Source organism: Ictidomys tridecemlineatus, chromosome X, assembly GCF_052094955.1.
Source record: "Ictidomys tridecemlineatus isolate mIctTri1 chromosome X, mIctTri1.hap1, whole genome shotgun sequence".
Classification (NCBI taxonomy): domain Eukaryota; kingdom Metazoa; phylum Chordata; class Mammalia; order Rodentia; family Sciuridae; genus Ictidomys; species Ictidomys tridecemlineatus.
Window position 1 is genome coordinate 65,025,353 of NC_135493.1, and position 16,476 is coordinate 65,041,828.

At 31.7% G+C, this 16,476-nt stretch overlaps 1 protein-coding gene across 1 annotated transcript in view; it reads left to right on the forward strand.

Annotated features, from left to right (window-relative positions):
- The window catches only part of Brwd3 (bromodomain and WD repeat domain containing 3), a 118,658-nt gene that overhangs the window by 34,969 nt on the left and 67,213 nt on the right, over window positions 1-16,476 (forward strand). Inside the window, exons 7-9 of the mRNA XM_005328827.4 lie at window positions 10,145-10,305; window positions 11,749-11,970; window positions 16,242-16,342. Of these exons, the coding sequence (XP_005328884.1) occupies window positions 10,145-10,305; window positions 11,749-11,970; window positions 16,242-16,342 (484 nt within the window). The remainder of the gene's footprint in view (window positions 1-10,144; window positions 10,306-11,748; window positions 11,971-16,241; window positions 16,343-16,476) is intronic.

The following is a 16,476-nucleotide window of genomic DNA, read 5'->3' on the forward strand; positions in this document are numbered from 1 at the left end:
TGGGCTTTATATAAGACACAAACTGCTCTAAACACCCTCTTAGTACTGCTTTTGCTATATTCCATAGGTTTGGTATGTTCTTTGTCCCTTTTCATTGGTTTCAAGAAATTTTTAAATTTCCTTCTTGATTTCTTGCAAGATCCATTGAAATAAGTTGTTTATATGTATTTATTGTTTCCCAAAGTTATCTTTATAATGATATTTTGTTTTATTCTCTTGTTGTCAGAAATGATCCTCAATATTATTTCATTTAATTTATTGAGGCTTATTTTGCAGCCTCTTGTATGATCCATTGTAGAGAATCCTCCTTGGGCTTATAAGAAGAATATTATTCTGTAATTGTTGGGTAGAATGTTCTGTAGATGTCTTTGAGATGGATTTGGTCTAGGGTTCCATTTAGCTTTGCCATTTCTTTGTTGATTATCTGTCTAAATGATTTGTTCATTGCTGAAAGTGAGATGTTAAAGTCCCCAGCTATTATTGTCTGGCATCTATTTCTCCATTTAGTCTACTAATATTTGATTTATATACTTGGATGCTTTGATATTGGGTATAAATATATTTAGAATTATTTCTTTGGCTGAATAGACCCCCCTTTATCTTTTTTTAAGTTTTATTGATTTTATTTTTTTAAATACATGACAGCAGAATGCATTACAATTCTTATTATACATATAGAGTACAATTTTTCATATCTTTGTATATAGAGTATGTTCACGCTAATTCATGACTTTATACATGTACTTTGTTTTTTTTGCATTATAATTCTTATTACACATATATACCACAATTTTTCATATCTCTTTATAAAAAGTAGGTTGACACCCAATTTGAGTCTTTATACATGTACTTTGGATAATGATGTCCATCACATTCCACTGTCCTTGTTAATCCCCTGCCCTCTCCTTTCCCTCCCACCTCTCAGGTATTACAAGTAATCTTATAATAATTTAAATGTATAAATATGAGATGATTTAAAGTATAAAGGAGGCTGTGAATGGATATATGCAAATACTATACCATTTTTTATGAGAGACTTGAGCATAATAAATCACTGTCCACTAAAGTCACCTTATGCCAAACTTGCCCCACTTCACATTACCTCATTTTGTAATGTGAGAACACTGAGACCCCAGAGTGGAAAAGAAAGGGTAGAAGAAAGGAATTAGTCTTTACTGTATAAATGCTTTCTGTATTATACATTCTACAAAGTCATTTTCAATTTTTAGATTGATAGTAAAATGCCTATTTTATATAAGGAAGAAGCTAGGCTTAGGCTACTTGTTCTTTTTTCCATACTCTGTTTCATATTTTTACTATTTACTACATCATCCTGTCAAAGTGGGTGGAATTGATAAAAGCCAGAGATAAATCTCCCAGCAGTTAATTGAGCTACTCACTGACTCTTTGGTTTTCAAACAGGATCACTTTGTATTAAGGCCTATGTCCCTCTCTAACCCCTCCACAAATATTCACCCCCATGGTTTATCTCTTGATTTTGAATAAAGATTTGTTGCCCCCAAAATTAGAGGGAGAGTTCACTGCTTCAGATCTATGAGTATATTTTATTTGGTAGGAAGTAAACATTGCTGATATATTTAAACATAAAGCACTGAGAGGCAATTATGACATAAGAAAATGAACATTTGAAGTTCATGCCCTTTCTCAGTCACTTAAAATTTTTATGATTTTAGAAAACTTACTCCATTAGCCTGGATTTTAGTTTGCTCTATGTAAAATGAGGGGTTGGACTAAAAATTAATCTTTAAAATCCCTTTAAAATCTAGCATAATTCTATAATAGATGCCAGTTCTTTCAAAAAGAGAAAGTCCAAATATGGTTGCTTATAAATTACATGATAGATAGAGCCTCAGAAATTATGATTAACTTCTTAGAATCTTCATTAGAGTTTATTTAAATTTTATTACTGCCAAAGTAAGGTATATTTCCTGTCTTCCTTATTTCCTATCTCTAGAATTACAGCATGAAGCTAAGTGACATATAAATGTGAATTCCAATGAAAATTTCATGAGAAGGACCTAGAAAATGAGTAGAAATATTAAATCTCTAATTGTACCTGTAGGCAAATATTTATTCATGGGGTTGATTTTTATACTTATTTGAATCTATGTTTTCTACATAAAAGTAGCTTTCTAATGCAATTTACATTTGGATTCTGCTATTACAGCTGTGTTCCCAAGTGAAATTTTGTGGAGTATGTGTTCTTATAAGAAACATTCATTTTAAATCTATAATGGAACTGTTTCTAGACTTAATGGATTAGGAGGACTCAAGATGCTTAAGAAATCTAATTGAAAATATTATTTATTAAGATATCAAACTTTAAATTTAGCTTTAAGTTTAAAAAATTATTTTATACTTACCTCTTAAACTTGCCAGACTTGAGTTGTGCCCCAGGGGCACTCATCCACAGAGCCACACCCACCTCAGCCCTCTTTTGTATTTTATTTAGGGACAGGGTCTCACTGAGTTGCTTAGCACCTTGCTTTTTCAGAAGTTGGCTTTGAACTTGCAATCCTCCTGCCTCAGCCTCCTGAGCCACTGATTAATTCTTTAAAATATGATGGGAGGCTTTTAATGGGATGACTAATATTATCTTAAACTGTCTCTATTTACTTGGTCATTAGTACTTAACATTCATGTTGGGGAAACATAGGAAATTAAACTGAAATAAATTAATTTTGCTGATAGCTAGGGACAATGGTAAAAATACCCAGTTTTTACCAGTGGTAAAAATGCTTGCCTGATGTGTTTGAGGCTCTGTGTTTGATCCCTAATATCACAAAAATACATAGTTTTTAGATAATGATACAATGGCTAGCTGATGTAATCTAGAAGATAAATATATAAAGGAGGAAATGAGCTGTACAGGTAAGATACTTTAAGTAGAAAGGATTGAAAATGTTTCCTATACAAATAAATGATAAATGTCTGTGATTGATAAGTTATCCTGATGTAATCATTGTACAATATATACATTTATTGAATATTATATTGTACCTCTAAATATGTGTAATTATTACATGTCATTTATACAATTTAAAAATGTATTAAACCTATATATAAGCAATTTGAAATACACTATACCTTTGTTAATATATTTTATTTTTAAGTGGTGCTGAGGATCAAACTCAGTACCTCACAAATGCTAGGCAAGCACTCTATACTGAGCTACAACCCCAGCTCTTAGTATTTATTTTTCTGTGCCTGGCTCATTTTACTTAGCATAATATTCTTTAGTTCCATCCTTGTGAAATATTTCATTATGTATATATACGACATTGTATTTATCCATTGATCTGTTGATGGATCCTGAGGTTTCCTCCAAATCTTGGTTATTATGAGTAATACTGAAATGAACATGGAACTATAGATATATCTTCAGCATAGTAAATTCACCTTCTTTGGACAGAGATTTTTGTATCTTATGTTATTTTCTTGAGGAGCCTCCATATTTTTCCAAAATGACTATTAATTTGCATTTTCACCAAAAGTCTACAGGGCTTTCTTTATTCTACATCCCTGCCAACACTTGTGATCATTTATCTTTTTCATAATAGCCATTCTAGCAGTTGTGCAGTGATGTCTCCTTGTAGTTTTAATTTCAATTTCCTAGATGGTTAGAGATGTTGAACATTTTTTTGTGTGTGTTCCTGTTGCATATTTGTGTATCTTTTGGAATGTCTGTTCAGATAAATTGCTGGGAATTGGGTCAGATTGTTTTCTTGCTGTTGAGTTCTTTGAGTTCCTTATATATTTTGGGTATTAGCTCCTTATCAGATGTATGGTTTGCAAGTACTTTCTCGAAATCTGTTTATTGTCTCTTCACTCTTGTTGTTTTCTGTACTGTGAAGAAGTGTTTTAATTTGATGCAATCCCATTTTTCTATTTTTTACTCTTTTTACATGTGCTTTTAGTGTCCTCAGAAATTATTCTACAATCATTATTATGGTGCTTCTGTTTTATTCTAGTAGCTTTACAGCTTCAAATATTGCATTTAAATATGATACATTTTGCTCAAATTTTTGCATATGGTGTGAGGTCTGGATCATTTATTCTTTTTCCATGTGACTATCCAGTTTTTCCAACACCATTTATTGAAGAACATGCCTTTCTTCATTGTCACATTTGTTGAATATTAGTTGAATATAAATGTTTGGGTTTATTTCTGTAATTTCTATTCTTTTCCATTGGTCAATATATATGTTTTATTCCAAAATTATGCTGGTTTGAAATAATAGTTTTATATTTGTAAATCAGGGAATGTGATACTTCTAGCTTTGTTCTTTGTGATCAGGTTGCTTTAGTTACTCACGGTCTTTTTTGTTCCATTTGGATTTTAGTAATTTTTTTCTATTTCTATTCAAAACATCATATTTTTTAAAAAAAAATTTAATTGATTTTTTTAAATGACAGCAGAATGCATTACAATTCTTATTACACATATACAGAACATTTTTTCATATCTCTGGTTGTATATAAAGTATGTTAACACCAATTTGTGTCTTCATACATGTAGTTTGGATAATGATGTCCATCACATTCCACTATTCTTGCTAACCCCTGCCCCCTCCCTTCCCCTCTCACCCCTCTGCCCTATCTAGAGTTCGTCTATTCCTCCCATGCTCCCTCTCCCTGTCCCATTATGAATCAGCCTCCTTTTATCAGAGAAAACATTTGGCATTTTTTTTGGGGGGATTGGCTAACTTCACTTAGCATTATCTTCTGCAACACCATCCATTTACCTGCAAATGCCATGATTTTATTCCCTTTTATTGCTGAGTAATATTCCATTGTGTATATATGCCAATTTTTGTTTATCCATTCATCTATTGAAGGGCATCTAGTTTGGTTGCACAGTTTAGCTATTGTGAATTGTTCTGCTGTAAACATGATGTCGCTGTGCCCCTGTAGTATGCTGTTTTTAAGTCCTTTGGGTACAGACAGAGGAGTGGGGATAGCTGGGTCAAATGGTGGTTTCATTCCCAATTTTCCAAGAAATCTCCATACTGCTTTCTATATTGGCTGCACCAATTTGCAGTCCCACCAGCAGTGTCTGAGTGTACCTTTTTCTCCACATCCTCACCAACACTTATTGTTGTTTGTCTTCATAATAGCTGCCATTCTGATTGAAATGAGATGAAATCTTAGAAAGGTTTTGATTTGCATTTCTCTAATTTCTAGTGATGATGAACATTTTTTTCATATATTTGTTGATTGATTGTATATCATCTTCTGAGAAGTGTCTGTTTAGGTGGTCATCAGAATTTTGATAGAGATTGGATTGAATCTCTAGGTTACTTTTGAGTTTTATGAATATTTTCAACATCAAGTGTGTGGACAGATAAAAAATATTATCCCATTCTGCTTCCTCTAAGGACCCACATAGACTAAGGATGAAAAAGATATTCCATGTAAAAGGAAGCCAAAACAGAGTGGGGGTGGCTCAATATATTAAAAAAAATGGATTCTGAGTGGAAAACCATAAAAAGAGAAAAAATTGCTCACTATATAATAATGATAAAGATATTAATTCATCAAGAATTTATATATAAATATATATGTACCCAGCATTAGATCACCAAAAATAGATAAAGTAGATATTAATATATTTGAAAGGAGAGACAGACTGCAGTACAACAGTAAGAGACTTCATTATTCCATTTCCAACATTGGTCAGGTCATCCCAACAAGAAAGTCAGTAAGGAAACTTTAAACTTGTACCACACTCACACCAATTGGATGTAAGAAATATTTATATATCTTCCATACAACAGCAATAGAATATGAATTCTCCTCACATGTACACTCAACATTTTGTAGCATATATTATATTTTAGACCTCAAAATAAGTCTACACAAATTTAAGAATATTGAAATCATATTAAGTATTTTTTCTGAATACAGTGACATGAAACTAGAAATAAATACAGATTGAGCACCTTGAATCCAAATATTCTAAATCTAAAATGCCCAACAGCTGAAGCTTTTTGAGTGATTACATGATGTCATAAGAGGAAAATATCACACCTGATCTGATGTGACTTCTCAAAGTAAAAAAGTAGTTACACTAAAATAATATATAAATTCATATTTGGGGTATATATGTAAGGTGTATATGAAACATAAATACATTTTTATTTAGACTTGGATCACATTACCAAGATACCTTATCATGAATATCCAAATATTATAAAATACCCCCAAATATGAAATCATTAACTTATATTTCCAAGCATTTTGGATAAGGATATTCAACCTGTAACTGGATAAATGTTGAAAGACTCACATATATGTGAAAATTAAAATATACTCCTGAACATCCAATGAGTCAAAGAAGAATTAAATTTCAATTAGAAAAAAAATCACTTGAGACAAATAAAAATGAAAACAGAATGTACCATAACTTACTGGATGCAAAATCAGTCCTCAAAGGGAAGTTTGTAGCCATAAATGTCTAGAGGACAAAAGAATGATCTCAAGTAAGAAACCTAGTGTTACACTTGTAAGAACTAGAGAAAGAATAAAGTAGTACCAAAATTAGACAAAAGAAGGAAATAAATATCAGAGCAGAAAAAAAGACTAGAAAAATAATAGGAAATAAAAGGAAATCTAAAAGTTCATTGTTTGAAAAAATAAGTTGAAAAATCTTTAGATAAACTAACAAAGAAAATTAAGAGCCAAACAAAAATAAAAAATAAAAAATGTGGAGCTATTAAAACTAATACCATAGAAATACAAATAACCATAAAGACTATTATGAACAACTATATACAAATCAGATAATCTAGAAGAATGCATGAATTTCTAGAAGCATACAATATATCAAGGCTGTACCAGAAAGGAATAGAAAATTTGAACAAACTAATAATGTGTACAAAGTCTGTCATCAAAAAAAAAAAAAAAAGCTCAGGTTCTTATGGGTTCACTGTTGATTGCTACCAAAGTGTTAAAAAGAAGTTAATTGAATAAATTGAAAGCTATTCCATGTCCATGGATTGGCTCATTAATCCTCTTCAGACTCTTCTAAAACAATGGAGTACAATCGAACTCAACTCAAGAAGTCACAATACTCTGATACCAAAGCCAGACAAGGATACTACAAGAAAAGGAAACTACAGACCAGTATTCCTGATGATCATAGATGCAAAATCATTAAACAAATTCTAGTGAATTGAACTCCACAGCATATTCAAAGATCATTCACTATCATTGTGAAACATTTATTCCTGTAATGCAAGGATAGTATAGAACACCTAAATCAATAAATGAGATGGAGAAGTTAGTAAAAAGAAGGTAAAAATGCCACATAATCACCTCAAAAGACATAGAAAATGCATTTGACACAATTCAATATACATATGTAAAAAACCTTTGAAAAATGTATATAGAAGAAATGTACCTCAACAGAATACTGTATTTTGCAAGCCCACAGCTAATATCATAATCAACAATGGAAAGTTGGATGCTTCTTCTCTAAGATCAGGAACAAAACATGATTTCCTTCTTTCTCACTTTCATTCAGCGTAATACTGGAAGATCTTGCTGGGGCAATTAGGCAAGAAAAAGAAATAAAACACATCTCTATAGGAAAGGAAGAAGTGAAATTGTCTGTTTCTGATGACATGATCTTATATAGAGAAACCCCTAAAGACTCTACTCAAAAACATTTAAAATTTTTATAAAAGTTAACACAGATTTAAAAAAAATCCAGTGAAGCTGCAAGTCCCAAAAACAACATATGAAAGTACTTAGTGTTTCTATACCCTAACAATGAACTATTTGAGAAATTATGAAACCAATTTCATTTAAAATAACATAAAAATTAAGATACTTAAAAGTATATTTAATCATGGATATCAAAGAGCTACACATTGTAAACAATAAAACACTGATGACAGAAATTGAAGAAGACACAATAAATTAAAAGCTATTCCGTGTCCATGGATTGGCTCATTCTCTATCTCCTGCTCCCATTCTCAAAATTGCTTTTCTATTATTTTTTCCAAGTTAATTGTTTTTGTTCTTATACTTATGATTTTTTTAAAGTAGAGTAGTTTTTTCCCCTATAGGCAATATTTGGCAGTGTATGGAAGAATTTTTTCTTCTCACAACTTAGTGCTGGTTGTACTACTAGCATGTAGTGGGCATAGGCCAAGGCTGCTGCTAAACACACTACAATGTATGGAAGCCCCTGTTGACAGCCACAGCCAAAGAGGCCCCAGCAAACTTCCAGCTGCCAGCAAACTTCAGCTGCCAGCTGATGATTGGCTCACAGCGGCCCCAGCAACATCTAGCTGATTGGCTCCTACATGGAGCTGCTCATTGGGGGACTTCTTTGGCTCCGCCCACGCGACCCAGCCAATCGGCCTCAAGAACAGGAGGATTGTGGGAGGTAGAGGTTGGTGTGGGTGAGAGGCTTGTGGAAGCCGGTGGTGGCAGTTGGGCTCTGAAGTTTTTTTCCTGAGGAGCTGTTTTGTTTGGCACTTGTAGTTCTAAAAATAAAGTTAGTTTCTTTTGACAAGTGGCTCCTGAATTGTGCCCAGCCAGACTGCGGCAAGCCCCCTCTAACAATCATCTAGTCTGGAGTATCCTGAGTTCTTCAGATGAGAAAATATTGCCTTGAAGTAACATACCTTTTTCTCAATATACCTGCAAAGTGTGGAAAAGACAAAGGAAATCAGAAATGATGGTCAATTGTTTCAAGGAACTCAGATCACTGAGATATGTTTGGAAAAAGATTACCAAATTCTCAAGTTAGGTTGCCTACTCTTCCAGTTGTAGTAATTTCTTGTTGGTTGGGAACCAGCTGCAAAAAAACCCAAAACAAAACAAACAAAATAACCCCTCTTACCTAGGTCAACATTCTTTACCATTATATATTAAGCATCTTGCAGTATTATATACTAGATCACTAATTTGTTCTTATTATTTGCATTAAAAGTTTCACTGATTTTGCCTATTCATCATTAATTTTTTGTCATTTTTGTCAGTTTAAAATGGCCAGTGGATCTACCTTTGCCTGAAAGACAGACTTCATTGCTCTTAAGATTGTGAGACATTGAAAGGTTTTATATTTTGATTGTGGCATGGCTCTAATTGTACTAATCTAGCTAGAACTCAGTTCTTGCCTTAATTTTGCCTTGCTTAAACATAAAGCTATTGTCACTTGTACTATATTATTTATACAGTGTGGTAAATGTCACCTTCCCCTAAGGTGACTTTGAACTTGTAGGAATTCTTTGGTTTGATTAAAATACAATATGTGGGGTGTCAAGTATTTCCATTCTATAAAGATAGACAGGAATAATTTCACAGAAATAGATGGCTGTAAATCCTTATATGTGGAACAGATCTCAATTTCAGAAATGGACAGAATCCAGGTGGTACTTGAAGGGGAATTGTGTAGACATGTGCTTTATCTTGGCTTTTTTTTTTTTTAAGAAAATTCAGAAAACTAAACAAACCAAAAATGTGACAGGCTCTAAAATGATCTCATGGGAGATGAAGTCTCAAAAGTTCATTGTAACTAAAAGAAGAACTTCCAGATTCAGAAACCAAAACGGGGAGAACCATAGACAAACCTGGAAAGAATTGTTTTCTATTTCAAATCTATGTAGTGTCATAGCTTCCCTTCTCTCTTCACTGTGTAGGTCTCTTATATTATTTTTGAAATATTAGGGACAGATATTGAAAAGATAGGACAGGAGTTTATAAAATTTCCTGTATAAATTTTAAGATGTATATACTTAACCAAATACAGTTTTTTTAAAATTTTAATTCCTTTGTGTTATAGGATAATTTATCTATATATTTAAAGTGACCGAGTCTCTCATTGTAGTATATCAAGAAAGGGAAAATGTGAATGTGCTTGAGAAACCACAATAAGCCAAGCAGAACATCAGAACCTTAGATTTAATAGATAAGTATTGTGAATGCATTGTTTTAGTCAACTTTAATTTATAATACCATGAAACATGTTAAGGGAATTTAGATTTCTCAAAGGGTTGAATTGCTGTGGCGTGTGTACCCTGCTTTGTTTTAATATTCATAACTGAATTTCATGAAATAGTTTTGACTTTTAGATTTTAAGAAATTAATCTCTAATTTTATTTTTTTTCAGTAAATATCACTTCTGCCAGGCAATTAACCGGATGTAGTCGCTTCAGCCATATTTTTCCTTCATCTGCTTACCAGCACATTAAGATGCATAAGAGAATTCTGGGACACCTATCTTCAGTCTACTGTGTAGCATTTGACCGAAGTGGGAGAAGAATTTTTACAGTGAGTTTAAAATTTATGATATGAAATTGTTACATACTTATAAGAATTGAAGATAGATTTCATGGCATTGCATTGTGCTTTGTAAGGAGTTCATCCTTTTTGGACCTGAGAATGCAAGAAAAGATGAGTAGGAATTTAATTTTTTTCCTTGTTTTATATAAATAAAGGGTGAATTATAATGTTCATTATCTGTTGGAGATTTAATTTAAAAAATAATTCTTCAGAATATATTATATTCTAGGAGTGGTTAATCTATGGAAAATGAGTGTATTCATTCCATTTTAGCAAATATTTATTTAAATGCATTTTCTGTGTGTCACAGTGTAATTGCTGACAGTTTTGCTTAAATAATGATTCCATCATCCTTGTGACTGAGTAGCTGAACTGCACAGTTAATGAAGAGTAGTAGCTGGGCATGTTGGCACACTATTCTTATCTCAGTGACCCAGGAGGCAGAAACAGGAAGATTGCAAGTTCAAAGTCAACTTCAGCAACTTAGCAAGGCCCTGTGCAACCCTGCCTCAAAAAAAACTTAGGGAGACCCTGCCAGGAAAGTGGCATCCTGGCTCTGTGGTTAAGGGCTCCTAGGTTCAATTCCTGCTACCAGAAACAGAGAGTCATTATTTTATATCTTTCTTTTACTACTAGTTATTTTTAAAATTGAATTTTTATTAACCAAGTCATACTGTTTGCATCTCTAAGAAATATTAATTTTATTGCTTCCTTACTGTTGTAACATAGGGGTGCATTTAATAGCATAATCTTCTTTTTCTACTTATAGAAGAGGAAGTGGTTTGGATTTATAGTTTGAGAAATTATGACTCCTGAGATTTCATTTCACACTTTTCTTTCTTTGACTTCATGTCTTCAAGTATATCACCTAAATATTTGGATGTTAATGATCACACTGAGGATGGTGAATACCATCTTTTAATAGATTATTAAGTATCTTACCTGCCACAGTAGAATAAAATTGCTTTTTAATACATTTAAAGCTCTTGAAATAATAGGAAGTTTGACATTCTGTTTTCACTGAAGATTATTAATGGCCTCCGGTTTCCTGAGAAATGAGGGAGACTTTAAGTTGAATTTACAAGTATTTGTAGAAAAAATATTCAAGCAATTAAGAAAAAAGGATGTTAGATGTAAGGAAAAAATAAGTAAGCAATACTTAATGACAAATCATTTACAAGTAAGTTTAAAATATTTTGAGTTCTGAGGAGTTTTGTATAGGTACCAATGCCAAATTGGACAATGCTTTATCAGTCTTATCATTTGGATATAGTTTGTATTTGATACTAGATCTGAGTTATAGAGAGTAGACTCAGAAGCAAAGGTTTACAAATAACTTAAAAATATCGCTTTGTCTTTTAGTATTTTTAGGGGAGTGGATGGCAAATTTTGGCTTCATTATTAATCTTCTATCCTTTTGTGTTACTATAGGGTTCAGATGACTGTTTGGTGAAAATTTGGGCTACAGATGATGGACGTCTCCTTGCTACACTTCGAGGGCACTCTGCCGAAATTTCTGACATGGCTGTTAACTATGAAAATACTCTTATTGCCGCAGGCAGCTGTGATAAAGTTGTAAGAGTATGGTGTCTTCGAACATGTGCACCAGTTGCTGTCCTGCAGGGGCATTCAGCTTCTATTACTTCCATACAGGTAAGAAAAATGATCTCTCTAAAGTATGTAATGCAGATGAGAATTCTCTCATTTTTATTACATTGTATGGATAATAACACAAAGACTGGCATCAGAAAATTACCCCCACAAGGGTTTTTTTGTTCCTACCCTGAATACAGGTTGGTTAAAAGTTCCCTTTTCATATAAATCTATTCTCTTTAGAAACAAATAAAAAGATGATTGAAAAGATTTTTCAAATATAGTGTGACATGTTTTATTTATGTCACTTGTATTTTTGAAGAAAGGAGTAAATGTTTTCTAAAGTGCACTAAAACCTGTTACCATATAAACAGGTTTTAACTAGAATATTGGCATGCTTTGTTCTAATATTTAATGCAAAATGTTTGACAATCAAATTTAACATGTGTGTTGTCTAATCTTGGGCAAATTTTTATTTTGTAGTTTCAGTGATTTCTTGTTTCAATTATATATTTGCAATAAAATACATTGGCATCTTTTAAATATTTGTCCATATGTTATTTTTACTAGATATTGATATTCAAAGGCCTGGATGTCCCAAAAGACCTTTTATTTAACAGAACTAACAAAGTTTCAGTCCTGTCTACTTGTGTTGACAGCAAAACAGAAGTCCTTCTGAAAGTTTTACACTCTGGTTTAAGATGCCACTGTTGAAGATCATTACTCCCATTTTTGGGTGTTATTTTAATAATATATCACCTTTTATAGGGAATTAACAATGATTGGCTTTAGTGTGTAATGGGTTTGAAATTTTTCTTTTTAAAATTTTGATTAGTTGAAATTATTTAATGGATTTTAATTTAAGGTTATCTGCTCCATGTGTTCCCACCATCATGTCTGACTTGATTATTGGACATACTTTCATGTAACATAAAATGACTATTTGATTATATTGAAAATATTTATGATAGTGTTTAATTTTTTTCATAATTTCACTTGATTCTTTTTTCGCATTTTGTTTACAAGTTGGGGTACCTTGTAAATCTATGTGCCCCTTCGCTGACTCACTCTTTCCCTTAGTGATCTCATATAGTCTTATGGCTTTGAACTGCATCTGTAAACTTATAACTCTTAAACATATCCCGATCTTTGAACTAACTGTCTTTTAGCTCTTATACTTGTTTATTCAGCTACATACTTGGCATCATCACATGGATATCTTTTAGGCATCTGAAACAACATATTCAAATTAAACTCATCTTCCTTCCTCAGACCTATTTCTCTTCAAACTTTTCCCATCTGTATTAGCTTTCTGTCACTATAAAATGCCAGAAGAAGATTACTTTTGAAGAAAAGATGATTTATTTACCTTGCAATTTTGAATGTTATGTCCTAATGGTATAGTATAGGCTTGGCAATTATCCTTTGGCTGTACTACTTCACAGTGTAAATAGCAAAGGCAGGAGCATGCTAGAGCAAGCAATCCCAACATGGTGGAGACATTGTGTGTAAGAGATGACATCATCCAAAAGGAAGTCAGAAAGACAGACTGGTGTCCTATAGTTCCTTGAGGGTACACACTCAAAGACCCTCTAAGTACTTCCCATTCGGCTATACCTTCCAATAGAATCACCCTGAGTATTAATCCTTTAACATGGTCTTCGAGGAGACATTCAACATCAAACCATAGCAACATCTAAACACATGACAATTTCATGCTTCTAATTTTTCAGGGTACTCATCCCTGACTTTTCACTCAGTGTCCACTTACTAGCTAATCATGTTGGCTAACCTTTAAAATATATATAGAATCTTGCAAATTTTCATGACTTTTATCAGTAGTGACCTATTTTAAGACACTGTCATCCGTGGCCTAGATTTTTTTCTCATTAAAAAAATTATTTATGTGTTCTAAAGAGTTACACATGACAGTAGAATGCTTTTTGATTCATTGTACACAAATAGAGCACACTTTTTCACTTTTCTGATTGTATACAAAGTAGGTCACACCATTGTGTCCTAGATTTTTAAACTAAACTTCTAACTGATCTTGTTTCTTTTCTTCCCTTTTCCCTGCCCTAGTATAGCCTCTACAGAGCATCCAGTTGCTTTTAAAATGGAAGTTAAATCATATCACTGGCAATGAGAACCCTCAACCACTTCTAGTCTTAGAATTAAAGTCAGTCTACAGTAAACCTTGATGTCCTACCTTCTAAGCCAGCTCCCTCTCTTTGACCTCATCTTCTAACACTTGATTTTTTTTTCTCACTCTGGTTTAGCTGCCATCTTCTCTAATTTTTTGAATATTCCAGGTCTTTGCTTTTGCTATTTCCATCTCTGGAATTGTCTTCCCCGAATATTCACATGCTTTGTTTTCTTAATTTTTAAGTAATTTATGTAAATGTCACCTTCTCATGGAGACCTCTGACCACTTTGCAATTGTAACCCACAAGTACTCTATTATCTCATCTTTTTTGTTTCATTTTTCTCCATAGTAATGATTACTATTTGGCATTCTATACATTTTTTTCATTACTTCTTTATTAACAGTTTACATGAATTTATAGTCTATTATCTTTCCAGTTTCTCTTCTATTACTTTTAAACACAATAAAATGATCTGCTAATAGTGTTTAGCCTTGAATGGTAAAATTATAAGTTAATTTATTGAGTTTCTTATTTTTTCTACAATTGGTATGTATTTGTAATCCAGAATATACATTTCTTAAACAACCTCTAATATAATTTCTTATTTTAAATGTTTTCATTAAGGAATATTAGTGGGTCAGATGCCCATTGTGATGGATAATTTAAATGTAATGGAGGTAATACAGGTTTTAGTGAGTGTTTTTTTCAAAATTAATAAAATTATATACTATTTTATTGTTAATTTTATCATTCCTAGAGATCAAAGATTGCTGATTTAGAGGCCAGATGGTAAATACCTTAGATTTAGAGACCATGCAATCTCTGTCACAGTTACTTAACTCTAATTTTATAGTGCAAAAGCAACCATATACACAATATAAAGTGACCATGTTCCAATAAAACCTCATTTACAGAAGGAGTCTAAAAGCTGGATTTGGTATGTGAGTCATAGTTGGTGGACTTTTGCTATAGATTATAAATTAAGTTTTCTAGTGAAAGCTTTTCTATTTTAGGAAGGAAAATATGTATAGACACTCTCAGAGTCCTTATTTCTTTACTGTACTTCAGTTATTAATGGATAATTTTTACTGATAATTTTTTGTTTTAATTCAATTTATTTTTTAAACTTTTATTTGTTTTTTCAGTTATACATGAAAAAAGTATTTTGACAAATATGTTATGAATAATTTTGTTTGTATTTAACGCTGAAGTCTTTAGAGGTTCTGTGCTTATAAATAAGAAAACTAAGTGATTTAATATTTATAATGATAATTTTCTTTTGATTTGATTTCAAAATGTATTTCAATCCTATGTATCTTGATCTGTAAATGTAATCTCAATCTCAAATGGAAATTATTTATTATCTCTATTTGGGATTTTAAAAACTCACAGGAATCCTAGATATTCTGGTCTGATTTTCAGATTTATTATTGTGTCTTAGACACCAAGAGCCTGGTGGCCCACCCTTCTCTAAGATTTTCTTGTTTGAGCATGTAAAATACTGATGGTCAAAGCCTGAGAAGCTATATGATAAAGGACATGGTTTTTTCAGCATAATAATAGTTCTTTAAAAATGGTAGCTTACCTATATTTTTTCTTAGTCTATTTTTCCACAATGATTGAACAAAGATTTGATGTATTTAGTTTATACATGAATACAATTGAAAATGGTTTAAATTTTAAAAGATCAAAATATACTTCATTGAAGTTGGTCTTTAAGATATTAAATCTCAAATACTTAAATATTAAATTTTCTAATCATAGTTTTTTGGTATATTTCTGATGTTCTATCCATAACTCTAAAATTCCACAGTTGTTTTTACATAAAAAAATACGTAGCACATTTTAATGGTTTAACTAGTAATGACCTCATGAGTATTCTCCATTAAAAGCTATTAAAATATTATTATTGGAGTATTATGTTAAATGAGCCCAAGGTAGTTATTTTTTTAGGACCAAAGTATTTTATCCTAATGTCAACTACCCTTTTATTTTATTTTTTGGTATTTTACATTTTTAAAAGTTATTTATTATTCTAGGAAATTTAATGTGTTGAAACTGAAATTCTTAAAAGAATTTAGTTAATTACATTATTAAAAAGTGATTATAATCTGAAAACATGCTTTGATTGAAATTATTTTGAACATAGAAACTTTATATTTGAATCAGATTTTTCTTTTAAAGTTTTGTCCATCAACTAAAGGCACAACCAGATACCTCACTTCTACTGGTGCTGATGGAACAATCTGTTTTTGGCAATGGCATGTAAAAACAATGAAGTTTAGGTAAGTTTAAAAGAATTTTACAAATGTTGTGAAAATTTAAACATGTTTATTTTATTTACTACTGTATTCTTAATAGTCCAAATATTTAAAGATGTCATATGTGTGTGTTTTTATTAATATCCATACCTATAATA